A 20566-nucleotide genomic window follows, 5' to 3' on the forward strand; every position below is an offset into this window, starting at 1 on the left:
GCTCCATATCCAATAAAACATTCAATAGTTGAACATGGTTATGACTTTTAACACACGTGTACGGCTCCTTATGCAATAAAACATTCAGTAATTGAACATGGTTATGACTTTTAACACACGTGTACGGCTCCTTATGCAATAAAACATTCAGTAGTTGAACATGGTTATGGTTTTTAACACACGTGTACGGCTCCTTATGCAATAAAACATTCAGTAGTTGAACATGGTTATGGTTTTTAACACACGTGTACGGCTCCATATGCAATACAACATTCAGTAGTTGAACATGGTTATGGTTTTTAACACACGTGTACGGCTCCATATGCAATAAAACATTCAGTAGTTGAACATGGTTATGACTTTTAACACACGTGTACGGCTCCATATGCAATAAAACATTCAGTAGTTGAACATGGTTATGGTTTTAACACACGTACGGCTCCATATGCAATAAAACATTCAGTAGTTGAACATGGTTATGACTTTTAACACACGTGTACGGCTCCATATGCAATAAAACATTCAGTAGTTGAACATGGTTATGACTTTTAACACACGTGTACGGCTCCATATGCAATAAAACATTCAGTAGTTGAACATGGTTATGGTTTTTAACACACGTGTACGGCTCCTTATGCAAGAAAACATTCAATAGTTGAACATGGTTATGACGGCTCCTTATGCAATAAAACATTCAGTAGTTGAACATGGTTATGACTTTTAACACACGTGTACGGCTCCTTATGCAATAAAACATTCAGTAGTTGAACATGGTTATGACTTTTTACACACGTGTACGGCTCCATATGCGATAAAACATTCAATAGTTGAACATGGTTATGACTTTTAACACACGTGTACGGCTCCTTATCCAATAAAACATTCAATAGTTGAACATGGTTATGGGTTTTAACACACGTGTACGGCTCCATATCCAATAAAACATTCAATAGTTGAACATGGTTATGACTTTTAACACACGTGTACGGCTCCTTATGCAATAAAACATTCAGTAGTTGAACATGGTTATGACTTTTAACACACGTGTACGGCTCCTTATCCAATAAAACATTCAGTAGTTGAACATGGTTATGACTTTTAACACACGTGTACGGCTCCTTATGCAATAAAACATTCAATAGTTGAACATGGTTATGACTTTTAACACACGTGTACGGCTCCATATGCGATAAAACATTCAATAGTTGAACATGGTTATGACTTTTAACAAGTGTACGGCTCCATATGCAATACAACATTCAGTATTTGAACATGGTTATGACTTTTAACACACGTGTACGGCTCCATATGCGATAAAACATTCAATAGTTTAACATGGTTATGACTTTGAACACACGTGTACGGCTCCTTATGCAATAAAACATTCAATAGTTGAACATGGTTATGACTTTTAACACACGTGTACGGCTCCTTATGCAATAAAACATTCAGTAATTGAACATGGTTATGACGTTTAACACACGTGTACGGCTCCATATGCAATAAAACATTCAATAGTTGAACATGGTTATGACGTTTAACACACGTACATACTGTCCTAATGCACTAAAACATTCAATAGTAGAAGATGGTTAGGAATTTGTGTACTGCTCCTGATGCAATAAAACATTCAATAGTTGAACGTGGTAATTACTTTTAACACACGTGTACTGCTCTTAAAGCAAAACACATTCAAAACAGTCATTCGAAATCATGGTTGTGAAGTGGAGAATGAAACACTGATCAGATTGGGTTTCTTGGAGTGCATTTATATATCAGGAAACAACAATGTGTAGGTTTCGGTTTTAGTTTCTAATTATTTCACTTTCCCACCTTGGTCTGTATCATGCCCTTCCTCTGGTCTCTCATCCCCGAGACACAACCAAACACATCCACCGCATCTTCAGCCAGAGCCTGGTCCAGCAGGTAGTCCAGGGCGATGTAAGTTCCTGTCCGGCCGATCCCAGCACTGAATGTTGAACCAATGTCATGTTTAATTCGCAAACCATTTAAAAAATACTAATACAATCAATTAGTTCACTACTTGAAACATGGAACAAATAATGTGTCGTTATATAACAAAACTTATTTGTACCTTCTGGCAAAGACCCTAAAGTTAACCTGTCTGTAAACATAACCAATAAATTAAGAAACCAATACTACTACTCGTGTGTCTAGTACCAGTATCAGACATGACGATGTCCATATGTTCTAACTGGGTTTAACAAGCAACATTGTTTTCAATATACATGTAAATATGTTGGCAGAGCATCTACCTGCAGTGAACCAGTAGCGGGTCATCCTGTGTGGTACGTGATGTCCTGACCAGCCACAGAAACTCAGTCAAGGCCATCTCCTCGGGAGTTCCATGATCCGGCCATGTTGTGAAGTGGAACTGATTGAAACATCGTCTTGTGTTTGTCTGAAGTTGTGCAAAAAACACAACCATCTGAGCTTTGTGCTTCATTGAGTGAATAGTGACAGGGCTGACTACGAAGCTGAGTTTATGAACCATTCATATTCGAATACTTTCATGTTACAGATCAATTACAGTCAAATACAATGTTTGTGAAAAAAAACCTGGACACGAATTGAGGAACACTTATATACTTCTGTGTTTCCCTGTTTATTTCTGTCAATATATTTACTGCCTACATCTATGTCAAATGAATGGATGTCGTACCTGTCTGTCTGTGACCTGCAGTTCTCTGACAACCCAGTTAGCTCGGATACTGGAGTCGGTCACAGAGATGATGAAGTCACCAGTGTTCATGTCTGTTGTGTCAGACCAGTACGCGACGCACTTCACCTGCAGTTAACAAATAATGTCTTTTGATGGAATCATTGCAAATACATGCTTTTCAACATTTTAATAGTAACATATATCCCAACGTTTATGTAACAATAGAATTAACCGTTTGTATTTCGCTTTTGAAAACCATAACATCATTGAAACGTTTGCAGCTGGTCATAAACAGAAATCAACTTGCATATGAAAGGTTGCTCAAGAAAATGTTTTGGTCACTGTGGATGATACATCAAATTGACAAACTAGAAGATATAGCGACCAACGCTATTTCTCAAGGAATAGCATGTAAGTTAGCAGAGATTACATATCCGTGACATGTTAATTGTAGCACCATGATGTGCTGGTTGTTTGTATTGCTGATGTATTTGATAAATGATATCAGGAGACGGACCCTTCCCAACTCCTTCAGGTTTGTCAACATGACGATTCTTGTACAGTTCTGTTCCCAGATCATCCTCCAGAAGTCTGTCAAGGTCATTCTGTTGGGAGCTGTCGGTGAAAGATAAGTTAGGTCATGTCGTTTTGTGGAAATCACTCCTCCGCGTAAAGGGAGTACCGCCAGACATGTGGCAAGCAATGAGTTATATGTATAAGTTATAAGTAATTTAAACTGAGAATTTGTTTATAAAAAGAACCCGTGCATTCAAAGGCCTAACCACAACGAGTGCCCATTAAGAGTTCTGATTCGGGGAAATTTCACATGTAGAAAAATATTTAAAGTATAATATTCTTAATCCCTCTTTTCATATCACAGATAAATATATTTGTTCCTTTGTTCTGGAATATCATATATGTAGTTCATATCATATGTTGTTACAGTGATTACCTCGTTAATTGTATGGATAAAGTGCAGACTACCAGTTGTCCGACTTCGATTTTGTGGCTGAGCGGGTTAGGCAGCTGACATTGTGTACTTTCGATTAGGTGCCTGACCCTGAGGGTGTGGGTTCTAATCCCTGGTGGGATTCAATCCAACAAGAGTACTAGAATCTGTACTTTATTGAGAAAGTGTAATCCCAAATATAACATGTGTTGCAGGTTCATTGTATTCTCGTACCACCCTACCTGGATATAACATTAGCATAGAACACTAGTGTAATTGACACGGGTATATGATTGATCACAACAAAGCACCAGGGTTGACCGCAAGACGAGTGGAAGTGTCAGGAAAGATCACGACAGGGCCGAAAGTATCAGCACAGGCCATGACACGAGTGTAATTAGAAGGATAAACCATGCATCAGCGTTAGCATCACGATCATTGTAACTACAGACCATTGTGACTACCAGGGAAGACCATTAAAATAGTGTAAGTAGAAGGAGAGACTATATCTCCGATAGATCGTTACATGATTGTAACTACCAGGATAGACCATTACAATAGTGTAAGAGGAAACACGATCACAAGAAAGTAACTACCATGATAGACCATGACATGATTGTAAGTACAAGGGTGGACCATAAGACCAGTGTTAGTATCACGACAGATCCTTGACATATCAAGCTCCAGGATAGACTCTTGACAGATCAAAGGGGGCAGAAGCACAGATCATTACACGACTGTAAGCATGCGTAACCGTACCTTGTGCTGCTATGTAGGCTTTGGGTTGAGAGTATCCCTATTGAAACAATACATGACATTAAATATAGCTACATGTAGTACAGTCACTACAGTAACAGAAACAACAACAACAACATCAACAATAAGCATTTGTAAACAAAACTTCACAATTATCATCATTTCCTTAAAGAAATGCGATATCCAACTCACATTGATGTAGCTGGCGTTGATGTAGTCGGAACCAGGCTGGTCTGGCAACTCCTGCAACACGACCCGAGTGGCATCGTCTGTAATACAGGAGACTGTGATGTAGGAGACTCTACAATACGGACAACATAAGGGTTGTGCTCTCCATAAGGACGTATGACAAAAAGGGTGACTTCAATTTTCCAATAATCAGCTTTCCGTTTATGTTGAGCAATATCCGGCCTATCAATACTTTTGACGTACAAGTGTTTGAACTGCTCACAGGATGTCAAAGAGCGTCATATAAATCTTGCTCAGTTGTTAGATCTATTTGACATCAAAATCATGTCAGATGCAATTCCCTATTTTGGCGATACATTCCCGTGTTTCTTTTCAGGTGAACAACGTTTATTTGGTAATGGCGGGCGCTACAGATAGAACATCCTGTTTTGATTCAGACTGACAAACACAAGCTCATGACGTAGTCAGAACTGTACTCTCATTTAACGGGGATTTCTTGTGGACGTGAAAAGGGATTTGTTGCTTTTATGTGGGAGAGCTGAACATCAAGCAACATGGTTACTCAAAGAAATGAAAGGTAAAATATACATGTTCATCCATCAGTCACGATGGCCACGGTTATGTAAGTCAATATAGATGTATTTTGAACAATACAATACAATAATACGGGCAAGAGAACGCATTCTCTAAGAATTACCTAGTGTATATAAGCATTGTTGTAATGGACTACAATGAAGTCTTATGCACACTTCGATACCTTTACAACATTAGTGTCCAAAGTTAATGGAATGGACATTTACGAACCAACACCCACAAATCACTAACTGTTTCCAGCTGCCCTACCCTGTCAGTAGCCTACGTAATAAGAAATGTTCACAACAGAACACAGCCAAGGTTGGTCAGACAATAGTGTCAAGTTAGCTGAGGGTTGGACAAGTCTTAATTATTTGAACTGGGTCATCTGGAAGTAAAAGTAAAGATAAACATCAACACGTATGTTACTTATCACCTTTGGAGAGCTGGCATGATACATATCACGAGGGCCGTTAAATCAAATTAAACTAAATTAAAGCATGATTAGAGAATTGATATACTCACATGGATAATAACTTATGTATTTGTTTTTGCCCTTGTTTTCCTCCAGCTGTGAATCATTGTAAGGCCGGGTGAAGGTGGTGGGCAGCTTCTGTGATTAATGAAGGAACCGTGGGTTATTATATATTAAGTCCCAATAACATTGATAAATGATGGTTGATAATCAGCGTGTATACTATATGGTGTTTACATGACCCAGGACAAGAGACCATGCAGCTGATGACACTACTCACAAGATGAACAAATACAAATGAATGTGATCGTCATACAAATGCATTTCTTGTCGTAAGATGACAAAAGAATATCATATCTGGAAAACGTGTACATGACATATCTATATGCTTAAGAGCAAAGTGGCGTTAATCTGAAATCTGTGTTTGATTGATGTACACATTCCTGATTCAACTGACCTGAAACTCTGCCTGGAATCCCCCGACGGGCACCTGCAGCTCCTTGATCCGTTCCCCCAGCTGATCTACAGACACCACCGTCGCTGCAGGAGCTACCCCTATGTTGTAGTACATGGCATTGGGGTCCTCCTCTACATCGTCCTCGTCCTCCTTAAGACAGGCACAGGGTTGTCCACTCCCATTTCTAGTGGGTCCTCTATCCAATACATAGAAGTAATTATATAAGTAGATGTGCATTCTTTGTAGTAGCAACTGTTGCGCAACAATCGGGATTAATCCTCACACGAAGTTGTTTGAGAGCGTCGCATACGATTCTTGATCAAAAGTTTGAAGATTGCAAATTTCGAGGCCTCATCAAAGGTTTTTGTCAAATGTTTCAAATTAGACCCATCATTGCCAAAAACTACCACAGTAATGCGCTAGGTTATCAACTCCAGTGTCAAATATTTGAGCTATTACATGATAAGAATATCCATATCGGTAATTATGCATAGTCATACAGTATATATTGACACTATTGAGAGTTTTAAGACAGATCCGAGTCCATGGCGACATCTATTTGAGGCTGGTTATTTTAATCAAATACATCCTTTCTAAAAGAGAGAAAAACTTTCATTTAGAAATTCAACAATTCTTCGGACGATTGGTTGTACGAACCTTTGTGAATTTCTGAGTGATTATCAGACTGCTTCCGATGACTCCTTCGCCTTTGATCAAGAAAATATATTTTGGGTTAAATATGTTTACGTTGAAATCTCATATTTATTTGCATGTGTATGATGAACATTGTTACATTTAGATCACATTCTAATGTGTAATATTGGTGATGCGCACTTCCTGTGGGAGTTAAGAATTGGTAATTTGGTAAGTAAACCGATGAAAATGAACCGATGGAACGTTTCGATATTCTGATATGATAGTTACAGGCTTATGTTTACGCTTTGGATCAAATCAGACGATGTCAAGGACATTTCAGCTTAACGTACCAACGTACAGTTTTCTACAAGTTTTCAAACGATAGACTTTATGCCCCATTCATCAACTGTCACCCAATTGTCAGATTCTAGTGTGGAGAACAACATTGGGCATTCAAGTCTGAATTACATCTTGATTGAGTTCCCCCCACCTTGTATCATAACACTCAAACCTCACTAACTCAGTATACACATGCAGTTCGGCCGTAGTTTCGCCCACGCCGGCCCTTCATTCTGTATTGTATTTATGCTCAGATACTGCGTGTAGTGTTAGTGTTCATCACCTGAGGAGGACGACAACAACGGCAACCATGGCGACTACAGCAATGGCAGCAACAACGACACCGGCTATAACAGCAGGACTAGCGGACAACGGCTTACTGATTTCTAGAACAGAAACATAACTCTTACAACTGTTGCAAGTCTTCAGTACTATAGTCAATAACTTATATCATCCTCAAGGAATATGACAAATAAAAACTCATACTCTTTTTGAACAGCGTTTTGCCATTTTCCCATATATTCATTCTTCAAACAGTAAGACATCGTGAAATATATAGAACAAAGATAAGTGTTGCCGACAAATTGAAACATCTCTAGCAAGAGCATTCATATCTGCCAAAACGCGTTCGATAGACTCCACGTGCCGGCTTAAGTGCCTCTCACGAGATTTACTGCATTTAACATGAACATATGTTTATGGAAACACGAGTCATGAAACTGACCGTGTAACCTAAAAGAACTAAAACAAATATTTAGGAACACGAAATAGAGTTTGTGAGCCTTTAGATAGAATTGGGATACGTATATAGATTTGTAGAACTGCTTGGACAAAATTTTATAACTATAAAGATTCAGTTAAGTATAAAATGTTGATCTTAGTTTTCAGTTGATTGCATTGGAAGTATCATACTTGGATGTGTAATTTATTTGTCCGAAAAATAGAAATCTAAGTATTTTTCAGAAAAAGTAATACAAGTATAAGTGACACGTGAATCTCAATTCCATGTTAGTACAGTAAAAACCCAACAGCATCGTGTTCTTCTGAATGTGGCATGGACATGCATGTTTTGAACCTGAACAAGTAACATATTGATTTGTACCTGGTTCTGTCCATATCACCATAAAATATTTCCAAAAATAATACATTAAGATTAGCATTTGATATATGCAGTTTTCTGTGATACTAATTCTAAGATTACACAGCTTACAGTGTAAAAATCGTGGATCGCCTATTGAACCTACTACAGGGTCAGAAGCAGACAAAATGTCATTATTTCAAATGATAATATTATTGGACATAAGGGAAACATGGATACATATTGATGTCAATATGTGTAAGCAGACATACCGATATTTCATACAGCCAGTGATGTAGGACACTTTCTGATGTCTGTTACCTGTAGTGCAGTCTTCCCCCTTCCATCCTGCCTGACATCCATCTGTACACCGCCCTGTATCCTGGGGACAGGTACTTGTAGCTCCCTGGCACATCCGGGTACTGCAGAGCTTGGCACATCCAACTCCATATTCCATACCTTGGACACAGGCTGTAAAATATGGTTGTCAAGTATGTGTTCTGTCTAATCAAGATTGTGTCTTCAGTAAGACATAAATTCAGTGAAGTATGACACTTTCTGATGTCTGTTACCTGTAGTGCAGTCCTTCCCTCTCCACCCTGCCTGACATCCATCTGTACACCGTCCTGTATCCCGGGGACAGGTGCTTGTATCTCCCTGGCACATCCGGGTACTGCAGGTTTTGAGACACCCAACCCCGTATTCCATACCTTGAACACAAGCTGTACACAGGCAAGACTATTAGCGTCTAATGTAAGTTGTAGTCTATTTGAGAACGTCTGCACGGATCGACTCACCCAGTAGTCTCAGCGGGATACAACATAAAAAATCCTTTATGTTTATGCCCTGCGTTGTGTTATGTTTAGGTCATTTCAAGAACAAGTCTGTGGAAAATATATGAACATAAATTGTATCGTTCATACGTGGTTTCGTGGTCATGTGATCGGGCTCTCCTCAATAGAGAAACTGTACATGGTAGAAACTTGTCCGTAAAAGAATGAGAAATGAGTGCAATATCCCAGCATATACCAATAAGTTTGCTGTTTTATTCTTCGCTTAGCAGAAAAGTCGGTACAATCGATGTGCACGTGTCTTGGTAAAACCTACTGTGCATAATGATGCAGGTGAGCAGGAAAAGGATTTCGTCTGTTGTTATTACCTTGTGTGCAGTCTTCTCCCTTAAACCCTGACTGGCATCCGTTCTCACAGCGGCCTGAATCCTGGGGACAGGCGTCATTACCTCCCTCGCACTTCCGGGCACTGCAGTTACCCGAACACTTAGCTCCATATTCCACCCCTTGTATGCAGGCTGTCATTGGAAGAAGTTGTATATAGAAACAAGACTATACACAGACAAGTTATTCACAGGACAAAGTTCGTATTGCACAAGCTACGGTTCTATCAAACGGAAGCATGTTCAATTTACTTTATTTTGATGTCTCTAACATTTTGACGCATACGCTAAACAGTATTGAAACATGAATCGCTTTTTGTCATCTCCCATTACCCCGACTAACATCCGATCTCACCTCTCGGCCTGAATACTTTTACGTTATTTTGTGCAGTTATCCTTCGATTCTTATGCTTTTTATTCCATTAATATTTATATCATAATTAAGTTTGTTTGTATGATTATTTCTTACACTGACTTTAGATGTGCACGTGCTAGTGCTACGATCAAATTCAAGTGTTACGGTTCAGAAACTACCTTGTGAATCCCCTTTAGACCAGCAAAATAACACACAAACGAGTCTATAATATTCAATTATATATCGAATAAAGAAAAAAACAAGATTACAATGTATGACAGTAAAATGCAACACAATTGTATCACCAACTAAATGTCTATAGTCACAAAGGCTTGTTCCCTGTAGATAAACTGCTTGATGTTTGTTGACAGCTGAGAGTTCCATGTAGAGTGGTCGGTCTTGATCACGCATTCTCACTCAACATGCACATTTACTCTATTTCGTTGTTGCATGGTTGCAAAAATATTCTTCACAAAAGTTAGTTTAGAAATAAAGATACACTGGGTATTTGTGTTGATTCGCCATTACCATTTCAATAATACATAAAAATATATTATTACCATAGGTATAACATACCATTTTTGTTAAGTCGCATGTCGCCAGCGACGGTGTATATATTTTCTTGCATCCAAAATATCATTAGTCATAGTGAATGTTTATCTTTTCACTCACTCGTGTTGGATCGCGTGGAAGATATCATGCTGAATTCTACTGTGACGTAGTCATTTGACCTAATATTTGAGGGTATTAGTCAAATTTGAATGAAATTCCACTGTAGCCAATTCTATTATTTTACGTTATGCTCCAAAAGAAAGAAAACAACATCAAAAGAGAAAACGAATTCATTTAGTAACTTTAAGAACGTAATCGCTCAGGTTTTATTGAAGACACTGAACATCAAATCCATTTGTTGCAATAACTTTAAATATGCTGGGAAGATACAATGCATATACAGTACACCTTACGACGTTTTAAGACCTTATACATAATCTAAGCACATCTATATGGTCATCCGGTAAGGAGTATGCAACCTAGTACCTTTTCCCATCTCCTATATTCGCATTATATCATTTGTTTAGCTTGCGTGGCTCATGATAATGACTGATGTATTTAACGTTACGTATTCTACGTTATGGTATTTTACGCTACAGTTCCATATATGGCTATCTAACATCATATAGAGTGCTTACCCCAGTATCAAATTTGATGACGCTATGAAAACATGTTGCGTCATTTATGTTGATTCCAATGTGCGTGCTGCTTAGATCTGAAGCTCTGACGGTTAAATCATCGGTATGTAAGTACTGAAATTTCAACCTTATGATTCTTGTATATGTGTACAAGTCAAACTGTTAAACGTTTATCAATGCATGTAATGAAGTCATTATAATGAGAAGTACCATGTATAATCATGCTCGGTAATGAAAAACATACTGAAATTACCATATGGCATTCGTAACGTAAAATACAGTTACTGGCGTTAAATGAACATAACTGCCTATATAATTCAACGTTTGTTAAAGATATGTAATTAATTTATTTGTATTCGCAGTGTTCTGAAAATGACAAAAACTGCAGCCATTATGTTTGACTGTATTTTACGTTACAGTTGTATTAAATGTGTATTACCTTACAGTGATACATTTGATAACCACTATGGAGCAAATAAAATATTTCCAGGTCGCATAACTCCTTGACGTTGTTTATAGCTATACAAATGCCAGTGTAAGGCATTCAATATTACTTTAGATGAACTAGAAAATCTATTTGGAAATTCTTGTTTGAAGTTTCACCAATTGTCAATATAACGGTCAGATTCTATAATACATCTGATTACTCTTTTAATTTATTTGCCTTGAAATTAACTTTAGTTTGTTAAAGGAACTTAGCAAACAATTAAAACAAGTTGTACTATAGTTTTACATATATCTAACATTAATTTTTTTGTGACGTAAAATACACTAGAAAATACCCCCGCTGGCTTAAAGTAACTGCCGTTTATCAAAAACCCATAAGACATTGTATGCTATCATTCTGTACATAGGCCAAGTAAATGATACTTGTCGTTGCCATATCGAAAAAAACAACGATTTCCATTATCACAAATGTGAGTGAGAATGAGTGTGATACGTCGATGTTAGCAGACAGATGAGCGTAAATCAGATAAGTCGTTCCGTCATACATAACCAGAAAGTATCCCATATACCTATTATACAGTTCTAGAGTGTTCTGACAAAAGCTGTGCAAAACCACCATCTGCTCAGAGCTTCCAGAGTCCCACCGAAGACACCGGAAGCAAAACAAACAAAGGGAGGAAACTTCTCAGCTTACTCTTAACAGGTGAAAATACACAGCCTAAGTTCAATACAAGGTGTGAGTTCAAATCCATATTCAGCGCTTTAAACTTTTGTGACCCATAATAACTAGAAGTTAATTAATGTAACATTATATTTAACAAAAAACACATCCCCAAAAGACAAGCATGGCCTGAAATACGTGTACCTGACATTCAGCAAATATCAAGTTTCTGTACACTGTTTTCAAAGCTCGATATCTTTGAAAATCAATTGATTCACTTGTTGATAAGCAAATATGGGGCATCCTCAACTGACAAGTCAACAATGCTGGCATGTCAATGAGGACTGCTGCGAGAGATGTAACTTGTCATCCATCAGCTATCAGAAAACATCAGCAAGATAATCACGTAGCGCACTCCGTTCTCGTGGACCACGAGTGGCAACACCAAGGGCGGATACAGCCTTTCTCGGATTTCTCAAAAGACTTCATCCGTTAATGTCAAATGGCTTGTTAAAAACAGAATAGCCTCTACGTTGTACTTTGTCCAACAGATGGGTCCAAAATGCGGTAGAGTCCGACCTCAGACAAAAATAGCAGCACGACTAGCATGAGGTCATACGTCACGGAATTCGGGGTCATGGGGAAGGTGGATTTCTTTTGTTCATGAATGATGACAGAGCTCGTCTTTTGCGCCGCAGAAACACTGGTATGGGCAACGGAATATCTTGGAACAAGAATCGTTTGACGAGGGATCACTGATGATGTGGGAATGCCTCTGCGATGACTGTAGACTTGACCGTGTGACAATCAGATACAATAGGAATGGACAACCACACATTCAAGAAAGGGTTGTTGTACCACATTTTGATATCCATCCTCCAAACACAAGACCATCTTCAGAACGACAATGTTCGACGACAATTTCATGCGTCAACAGGCGGTAGCAACTCTTCCTTGGCAAGCCAGTATTCCGGTTCTCAATCCCATGGAGCATGCTTGGGACATGGATCGCAGATCGCCTCTAGTACACAGATGTATTTGAACACGCCTCTCAAGAACTACCTCAACGTTGAGTACAATGCCTGATACAGATAATGAGGAGTGTCTGGGATGTTATTACATTTGGCGGAGGTTACACCAGATACTGACATTATGCTCGGTTATTGATACTTGTGTGATTTCCCGAGGTTCTGACTTGGTAATGACATACACCATAGTCATGAACACTACAAAATGCGTCAATGTTATATATGTTTGGTTCTCTGTACATAGTACAGTTAACCTTTAACGTCACCTAGGCAATATTTCAGCCATATTGTGACGTGGAAGGTTGTACATACACGATAAATACAAGTAGTTAAATAACCAGTCATCGAAGGACTGTAAAGTAACTAGAATATCACAAAAGAGTTAAAACTAGCTAGCATATATCTTTAAAAGTAGAAAACAATTCAATTTTAAAATGGGGTATTGATCGCCAACAACTATAGGTAGATTACCATACTAGGGACCATGGGGACAATTCATTCAGATACCAAGTTGAGTTAAACGTTTAATGGAAACATAATGATAGTTTGAAAACTATTTTGTGCTCCGATATTTTTCTCTGTGTGCGTGTGTGCGTGCGTGCGTGTGCGTGTGTGTTCTTCAAAAGAAACATTTGAGCTGTCAGTTTAAGCTGTTTAATCTATAGTGTGTATATCCCTCGACTTCAAAAGAGGCATTAAATGTATAAATGTTCAAACAAATCCATCTATAGCTTTGGGAAATAATGTCCCGTTTTCGTTAATTGCCACATTGTTCTGAGAGATATGTTTTATAATCATCTCTGTCAGTAATTCTCTTACTCTCAGTACAGTCTGTTCCATCCCATCCTGCCTCACACCCGCCAACACACTGCCCTGTCACGTGATCACAGCTAGAGTTGTCGCCCTTGCAGTGTCTGTCTGAACACAACTTGGAACAATTTGTTCCATATCTGCCAACACCACAAACTGAAACAAGAACGCCTTGCTTTACAGGTTTGTTTGTGCATTTACTACTCTTTATTGTTTGTATATTTTACAAAATCTCAACACAGAACATTGGCATCAGCAGTATTGATAAAATTATTACATACCTGTAGAACAGAATTTCAATATTGTGTACTTCAAGTATGCATTTTAAACTATGCAGATAATTTAATTAAGATGGAAACTGCTCTTTAAACTACCCAGCATTCACTACTCATCGCCAGATAGTATCTTTCTCCAGTCTCCTTGTCCAGCCATGGCTTGGTTAGTGATTGTATTTCTATTGGTTCTGTAGTATATACGTTAACATTTCTCGTCTCTGCTCAACGCGGCCATCACTGAATGATTATGATAACACTGTCCTTATTAAAGTAAGTAACTTTGGATGTGTGATATATAGGTTGGTATTTATGTGCCAGTATTTGTTTACATATGGTATGTTACAGATGAGTATCTCACCTTACATAGTAGGTTCGTTTCATTGTAAAATGTTCTCAGATAAAAAATAATAATTTGCTAAATGTAACAATGTAATGATACGTTTGTATAATTACAGGTAGCTCTAACTGAGTGTGTGAGTGAGTGAGTTTAGTTTTACGCCGCACTCAGCAATAGTCCAGCTATATGGCGGCGGTCTGTAAATAATCGAGTCTGGACCAGACAATCCAGTGATCAACAACATGAGCATCGATCTGCGCAAATGGGAACCGATGACATGTGTCAACCAAGTCAGCGAGCCTGACTACCCGATCCCGTTAGTCGCCTCTTACGACAAGCATGGGTTACTGAAAGCCAATATTCTAACCCGGACCTTCACGGGTTAGCTCTAACTGTATACCAGTAATGTAACCTAATGTTTGTGTTTATTTGCGCTTATCACGATATCTACAGTGAGGGATCATCATATCCCTGATAGCACAGACATTAAATCACATGAACCCCTAGCAAGTATTCGTCATTATTCAGCCGTAAATGCAATCACTCTGTTACACCTGTAACTACAAATCCGTGTCACACCTGTTTGTTTGCCAGCTTGGTAGACAGTGGCAGTAGTTGTCACAGTCAGCACCGAAAGTACCAGCACCACACACTTAAAGATGCAAGACATCCAAATCAAGTACCGTTTACCATGATCGGATTATAGGACGAACACAAGAAAAGATACATTTAGAAGTTGAGACGTACAATACAATATAGAACATTTTTATGGACAACAACTTCTTTATTTCGTGAGTGTGACGTTTCGATACAGATTCTTGTATACAGTTGTCAAGCAGATTCCTAACTGTGCAACTGAATAATGTCAGTATAATGGGGTTGTGATCCAAACAACATCACAACGAATGATGCTAATTCTTACTGAATTTAAATGGTGTTTTTGCAGATAATATTATTGGACAAAAGGGAAACATGGGTAAATATTGATGTCGATATGTGTAAGCAGAATGACCGACATTTCATACATTCAGTGAATTATGTGCTTTCTGATGTCTGTTACCTGTAGTGCAGTCTTCCCCTTCCATCCTGCCTGACATCCTCCATCACACCGTCCTGTATCCCGTGGACAGGTGCTCCCATCTCCCTGGCACATCCGGGTACTGCAGGTTTTGTTACATCCATCTCCATATTCCACACTTTTGACACAAGCTGTACACAAACAAAACTAAGGGTGTCTAATGTGTGTTGTATTTTCAAACGTTTATTCATTTAGAATTCATAAAGAAATATGCATGGTCCGACTCATCACCCAGTCTCAAAGTTGTGAAACGGAATACTAACACGTGACACATCCTTTACGTTTACGCCCCGTGTCGTGTAATGGACAGGTCTGTGTTGCTGCTTTAGGTAATTTCAAGAACACGTCTATGGAAAATGTAATCTTCAAATGTTTATACGTGGCTTCGTGGTCACGTGACCGGTCTCTGAAGAGAAACCGAAAATGGCAGAAACGTTTCAGTCTCTGGGCGGAATCAGACGAAGTCAGTATTTTAAAAAACCATGCAAGTATTTGACAGATACATTCTTATGTGATTTACCAGTAGTGCAGTCTTCTCCCTTCCATCCTGGATGGCATCCGTTCTCACAGCGGCCTGAATCCTGAGGACAGGTGGCATTCCCTACCTCACACATACGGGCACTGCAGTTACCCGAACAGTTTGCTCCATATTCGACCCCTTGTATGCATGCTGTCATTGAAAGAAGTACATGGTGTATGCAGAAACAGGGCTGTACACAGACAATTTATTCATTAGACACGGCTCGTACTGAATAAGGATTGGTTCAGAATCTACCAAACAGAAGCAGATACTTTACTTTACTATATACTACTCACACTTTGCTAAGGATCACCAAAAATCACAACTTTACTTACACGTAGAGTTATAATTTGAAATTGTATTCATTTAAAACTGGATGCAAACACAACAAGTCCACAACACCTGTCAATAGCAGTTATGAGATCCACAAGATGAATGACATACTGAAACCAAGCATCCATGCTTACAATAAGCTTAGATACTAGTATTTAAACCAAATTTGACCCCATATGATAGTTTTCTGTTAAATCCATGATTTGATCCTTTGCAAAGTGTGAATAGTATATATTTAGATGCTCAAAATTCAACGCCCTTTACTCGGGCTGTAGACGATAAAAGGAACATAATTTTTCCAAGATGTGTATTCTCGAGTGGCAGTAAGAGACATAAACTGATATCCCGACGGATGAAACAACAAAAGTCATGGGCGTTTACGGACGTATCCTTCCCTATAGTGGCAATAACGTATATGCGAACGATCTGAAAACTCACCCTCTGTGCAATCAATATGCTTCCACCCGGGTACACACCCACGTTCACACTCCCCGGTCACGTGATTACAAGAGGAGATTCCGTTACACTTCCTTGAGGAACACAGATAAGCACAGCTTTCTCCATAGAAGTTCACACATTCTGAAGTAAGAACAGGAAATGTATAAGCAGTCTGATGTAGGAAGAATAGAGTTGTGGTATCTGTTATAATTCATCGACATTAAGTTTCTCCTTTACGACCCACTGTCTCGAACTGAATGAAGTGAGTGAGTGAGTGAGTGAGTTAAGATTTACAGTCACGTCGGCAATATTTAAGCCATAACTGTAGCCACTGAGTAAAACAAGTTTTAAATTGACGAAGGACGGTAAAACCAACTAGAATATCACAGTATCAAGAAATCAAACTAGCCTCTCTCTCTAAAATTTGATTTCGAATTAGGACAATACAGTGTAAAAATGTGCTATAGATCGCCAACAACTGAAGGTAGATCACCATATCAGGGACTTACAGGGACTTACAGTACCTTTGCTACCTGCATGGACCCTAGTTGGATTTACACCATCCCTTCAGATGTTGGCGATTGTAGACTAATCTAACCATAAATTAAAATAACATTTATCTTACGATTAAATAATGTGGTAGGTTTAAGTTTACCTTGAATGTTTTGGGACTTACGTTCCCTCTCAGGAGGACAAGAAGTTTACAGTACTTTAACCCCCTTTGAGGATACAGCCACTAACAATCTCAGTTACCAATCATAAAAGTACATCTATGTACAAAACATATTAATAAAAATGTGTCAATCAATTCTATCTCTTTTAAATATTCAATGATAAAATGGTAATTAACATTATAAAAAAGATCCTGCAATGTTTTGACATTGAAATATTTATCCCTTGTCATGGAAAAATCAATGAAGTCAAGTAGGACATGCTTGACCGTGATTCTTTCATCACAAGGGATGCAGAACGGAGGATCCTCACCTTTCAATAAGTACAATAACCTACTAAAATCTGGACTGACAACCCAAGTAGGTGTAACCAATATAGGGTTTTATTTCATGTAATTTATTGATACCTACTTGGGTGTCCCACTTCTTCTGCATCAGATCACGGATATAATATCTGATGATAGCTCTATAATCAGAGTATGGAATAAGATTTGTTGATCGGACATTGCGTTCCCAGAAATGCCAACGTGGCTGGGTAACCAACAAAAGACAATGTTGTATTGGCCAGTAGCAAGATCATTATACATTTCAATTATTTCAATTAAAAGTGGACGCATGCAAGAAATTTAAAAACATTTAATACCCGGAAGGCACAAAAGAGAGTCTGAAAAGAGTATATATTGTTTGTATTTAGGATGTGTTTTTTTAATATATTTTAGGGCTGTTAAAATGATTTGCTTCCGCTGTGAATATTGAATTGTGATCTGGTAATTGAGAAGATATTGTTCTGGATCCAATGACAGTGCTAAAAAGCCACTGCGCAACTGAGTGAAGTATTGCCCGTAGAAGTTATTGACTTGATTCGTGCCTGACAGAGACGGTCAGCTACATACTTCAGGAATATACACATACTTCAATATACTTCTTATCTTATATGGCGTCGGTAAGTAAATAAATGACCCGGGACCAGATGATCAACAGCATGAGCATCGATGTATGCAAATGGCACACGATGACCTGTTCACAACCAAGACAGCAAGCCTGGCCACCTATTCGTCGCCTCTTACGACAAGTATGGGTTGCTGAAAATCAATTCTAACCCAGATCTTCACTGATGTAAACTTCAATAAGCAATCGACAAAGTTTAACATGCTTAAACGACAGGCCACGTGAGCCGCGACTGCAACTCGTAACCAGCACAGGATCACTTGAAACCTAACCTGACGTGGAACGTGTCGGACATTTTGTATCACATCACATTAACACAGTAGCTGACAGGTATTTCTCATCTAGTGATATATAAATATATTTTCGTGCCTCTCTCATCCCCACCCCACCCCCACCCCTCCCTTAAACACAAAGCAAAACATTGAAACAAACAAAATACATTTGAGCAATCACACAGACGACTGCCTGTTGTCTGAGTGTCAGTTTAAACTGTATGTCATGCCTACCAACTGGAATAGTGTGTGTATATCCCTCGAGGCGCAAAACAAGAACAAGAATATATCTTAATCAATATTTCAATAAATCATCAGGCAATAACACATTTTGTTTTTCTCAGAAGAGTATGAGGTATGAGAGAGAATTTTTAGGATCATCTCTGTCAGCAATTCTCTTACTCTCAGTACAGTCTGCTCCATTCCACCCTGCCTCACAGCCGCCAACACACTCTCCTGTCACGTGGTCACAGGTAGAGTTGTCGTCCTTGCAGTGTCTGTCTGAGCAGACCTTGATACAGCTTTTTCCATAGCTGCCAACACCGCAAACTGAGACAAGCACATCCACACCGTTTATTTTCCATTAGTACTTATTCACTTTCACTTTTAGTTTACTTTATACAAAATACTCAGAAAATTGTCATCAACTGTATTGATAGTTAAACTATTAAAGACTTGCAACAACAAACCTCTGTCACACGTGTCTGTTTGCCAGCCTGGTAGACAGACTCCACTTGGACAAACGCCGGCTACGTAGTTGCACACATCACCGTCACAGTGGCAGTAGTTCTCACAGTCAGCACCGAATGTACCAGGAGCACACACTTAAAGATGCAAGATATCCAAAACATCTAACATTTACAATGGGAGGAATATAGGATGAGGGATACTCTACAGAACACAGAAAAGATACATTCAAGTTGATCATCTTCGTAAATGAGTGGCAATCCCTGCTATGTCCAACAAAAACATTCAAGGAATTAGATCATGAATTGATCATCTTCCAATGTCTACGTTAAGACTATCGTGCATGCTGAAAACAAAACAAAACATTTAAGTGAAGACCAAGCATGTTTACACTGAAAATATAATATTACTTAATAAACGCATGTGATGTGTACTGAATCCAGCAATGTAACATTATCAACAACTGTGACAGTTATTGCAACCATAACAACCAAGCGATTTTACAACAACCCCATGGGAAATTCCCATCTATACGTTACGTTGTGTTCTCCCTGTTCAACGTCAAGTCATTTAAGCATCACACTTGTATCTTATTTTTAGGAGTAGAAAGTAACATCATTGTTCCCACCGTCAACTTCCACTTCACAGAAATCCAGGATAGGTACGTTCACATTGTCGTTGTTGACAGTGGTGGTGTACAGGACCAGGTAGCGCCCTTCACCAGAACACGTGACCTTCAGAACATCAGGTATGTCTGTCCCGTCTCTGTTCCCTGTCACGTTGTAGCAGTTGACTCCGTCAGTTGGAGAGGCGGCAATGTCAGCTATGTAGATCTGGATACCATTCCGACGAACTTTATCTGTTACATGTGAAAAATGGGGATTAGAATTGGCACATGTCTTGTGGAAGCTGGCACGGATCTCAACACAACATTATCCGCCTAAGTGTTAGTAGCTTTAGTGATCTTAACATGTCTTATATGCCCATGGGTATATTGCAGATGTCTAAGATCAACAGTTTGACTAAACAAATAATGTGTCCTGCATTCATGTTCCAGACACATATTAAGTCTTTGAAGTGAATATAGAAGTGACACACATAAAGGCGAGAAAATATGGATGTTAATTTCAGTAGTTATATGGCGCTAATTGGTAGTGACAATGGACAAATAGACGCCAGGAAAGCTCAGACAAAAATTATTCAGCGA

General features: G+C 38.7%; 1 protein-coding gene and 1 long non-coding RNA gene across 3 annotated transcripts in view; one reads left to right on the plus strand and one right to left on the minus strand.

The window, feature by feature from the left end:
• LOC124279864 (multiple epidermal growth factor-like domains protein 10) overlaps window positions 1-20566 on the minus strand; it is a 32689-nt gene that overhangs the window by 5676 nt on the left and 6447 nt on the right. The window contains exons 4-15 of one of the 2 annotated variants that reach the window (XM_046715740.1): window positions 19988-20218; window positions 19362-19496; window positions 19075-19221; window positions 16782-16922; window positions 16011-16160; window positions 13810-13956; window positions 9295-9444; window positions 8708-8857; window positions 8457-8606; window positions 7341-7443; window positions 6740-6789; window positions 6101-6278 (exon numbers count right to left, since the gene is read on the minus strand). In XM_046715740.1, the coding sequence (XP_046571696.1) occupies window positions 6214-6278; window positions 6740-6789; window positions 7341-7443; window positions 8457-8606; window positions 8708-8857; window positions 9295-9444; window positions 13810-13956; window positions 16011-16160; window positions 16782-16922; window positions 19075-19221; window positions 19362-19496; window positions 19988-20218 (1619 nt within the window). In that variant the 3' untranslated portion in view covers window positions 6101-6213. Of the gene's footprint in view, window positions 1-1833; window positions 1970-2276; window positions 2423-2683; window positions 2810-3200; window positions 3299-4391; window positions 4429-4580; window positions 4658-5675; window positions 5764-6082; window positions 6279-6739; window positions 6790-7340; window positions 7444-8456; window positions 8607-8707; window positions 8858-9294; window positions 9445-13809; window positions 13957-16010; window positions 16161-16781; window positions 16923-19074; window positions 19222-19361; window positions 19497-19987; window positions 20219-20566 lie in introns of those variants that run through there. The other variant, XM_046715741.1, reaches the window with a different exon arrangement.
• On the plus strand, window positions 8708-15584 carry LOC124279872. Its single transcript, XR_006899508.1, has 2 exons — window positions 8708-8778; window positions 15543-15584. It is a non-coding gene; the product is annotated as an uncharacterized LOC124279872 (long non-coding RNA).

Source organism: Haliotis rubra, unplaced genomic scaffold, assembly GCF_003918875.1.
Source record: "Haliotis rubra isolate DU_JTF1 unplaced genomic scaffold, ASM391887v1 Scf258, whole genome shotgun sequence".
NCBI lineage: Eukaryota > Metazoa > Mollusca > Gastropoda > Lepetellida > Haliotidae > Haliotis > Haliotis rubra.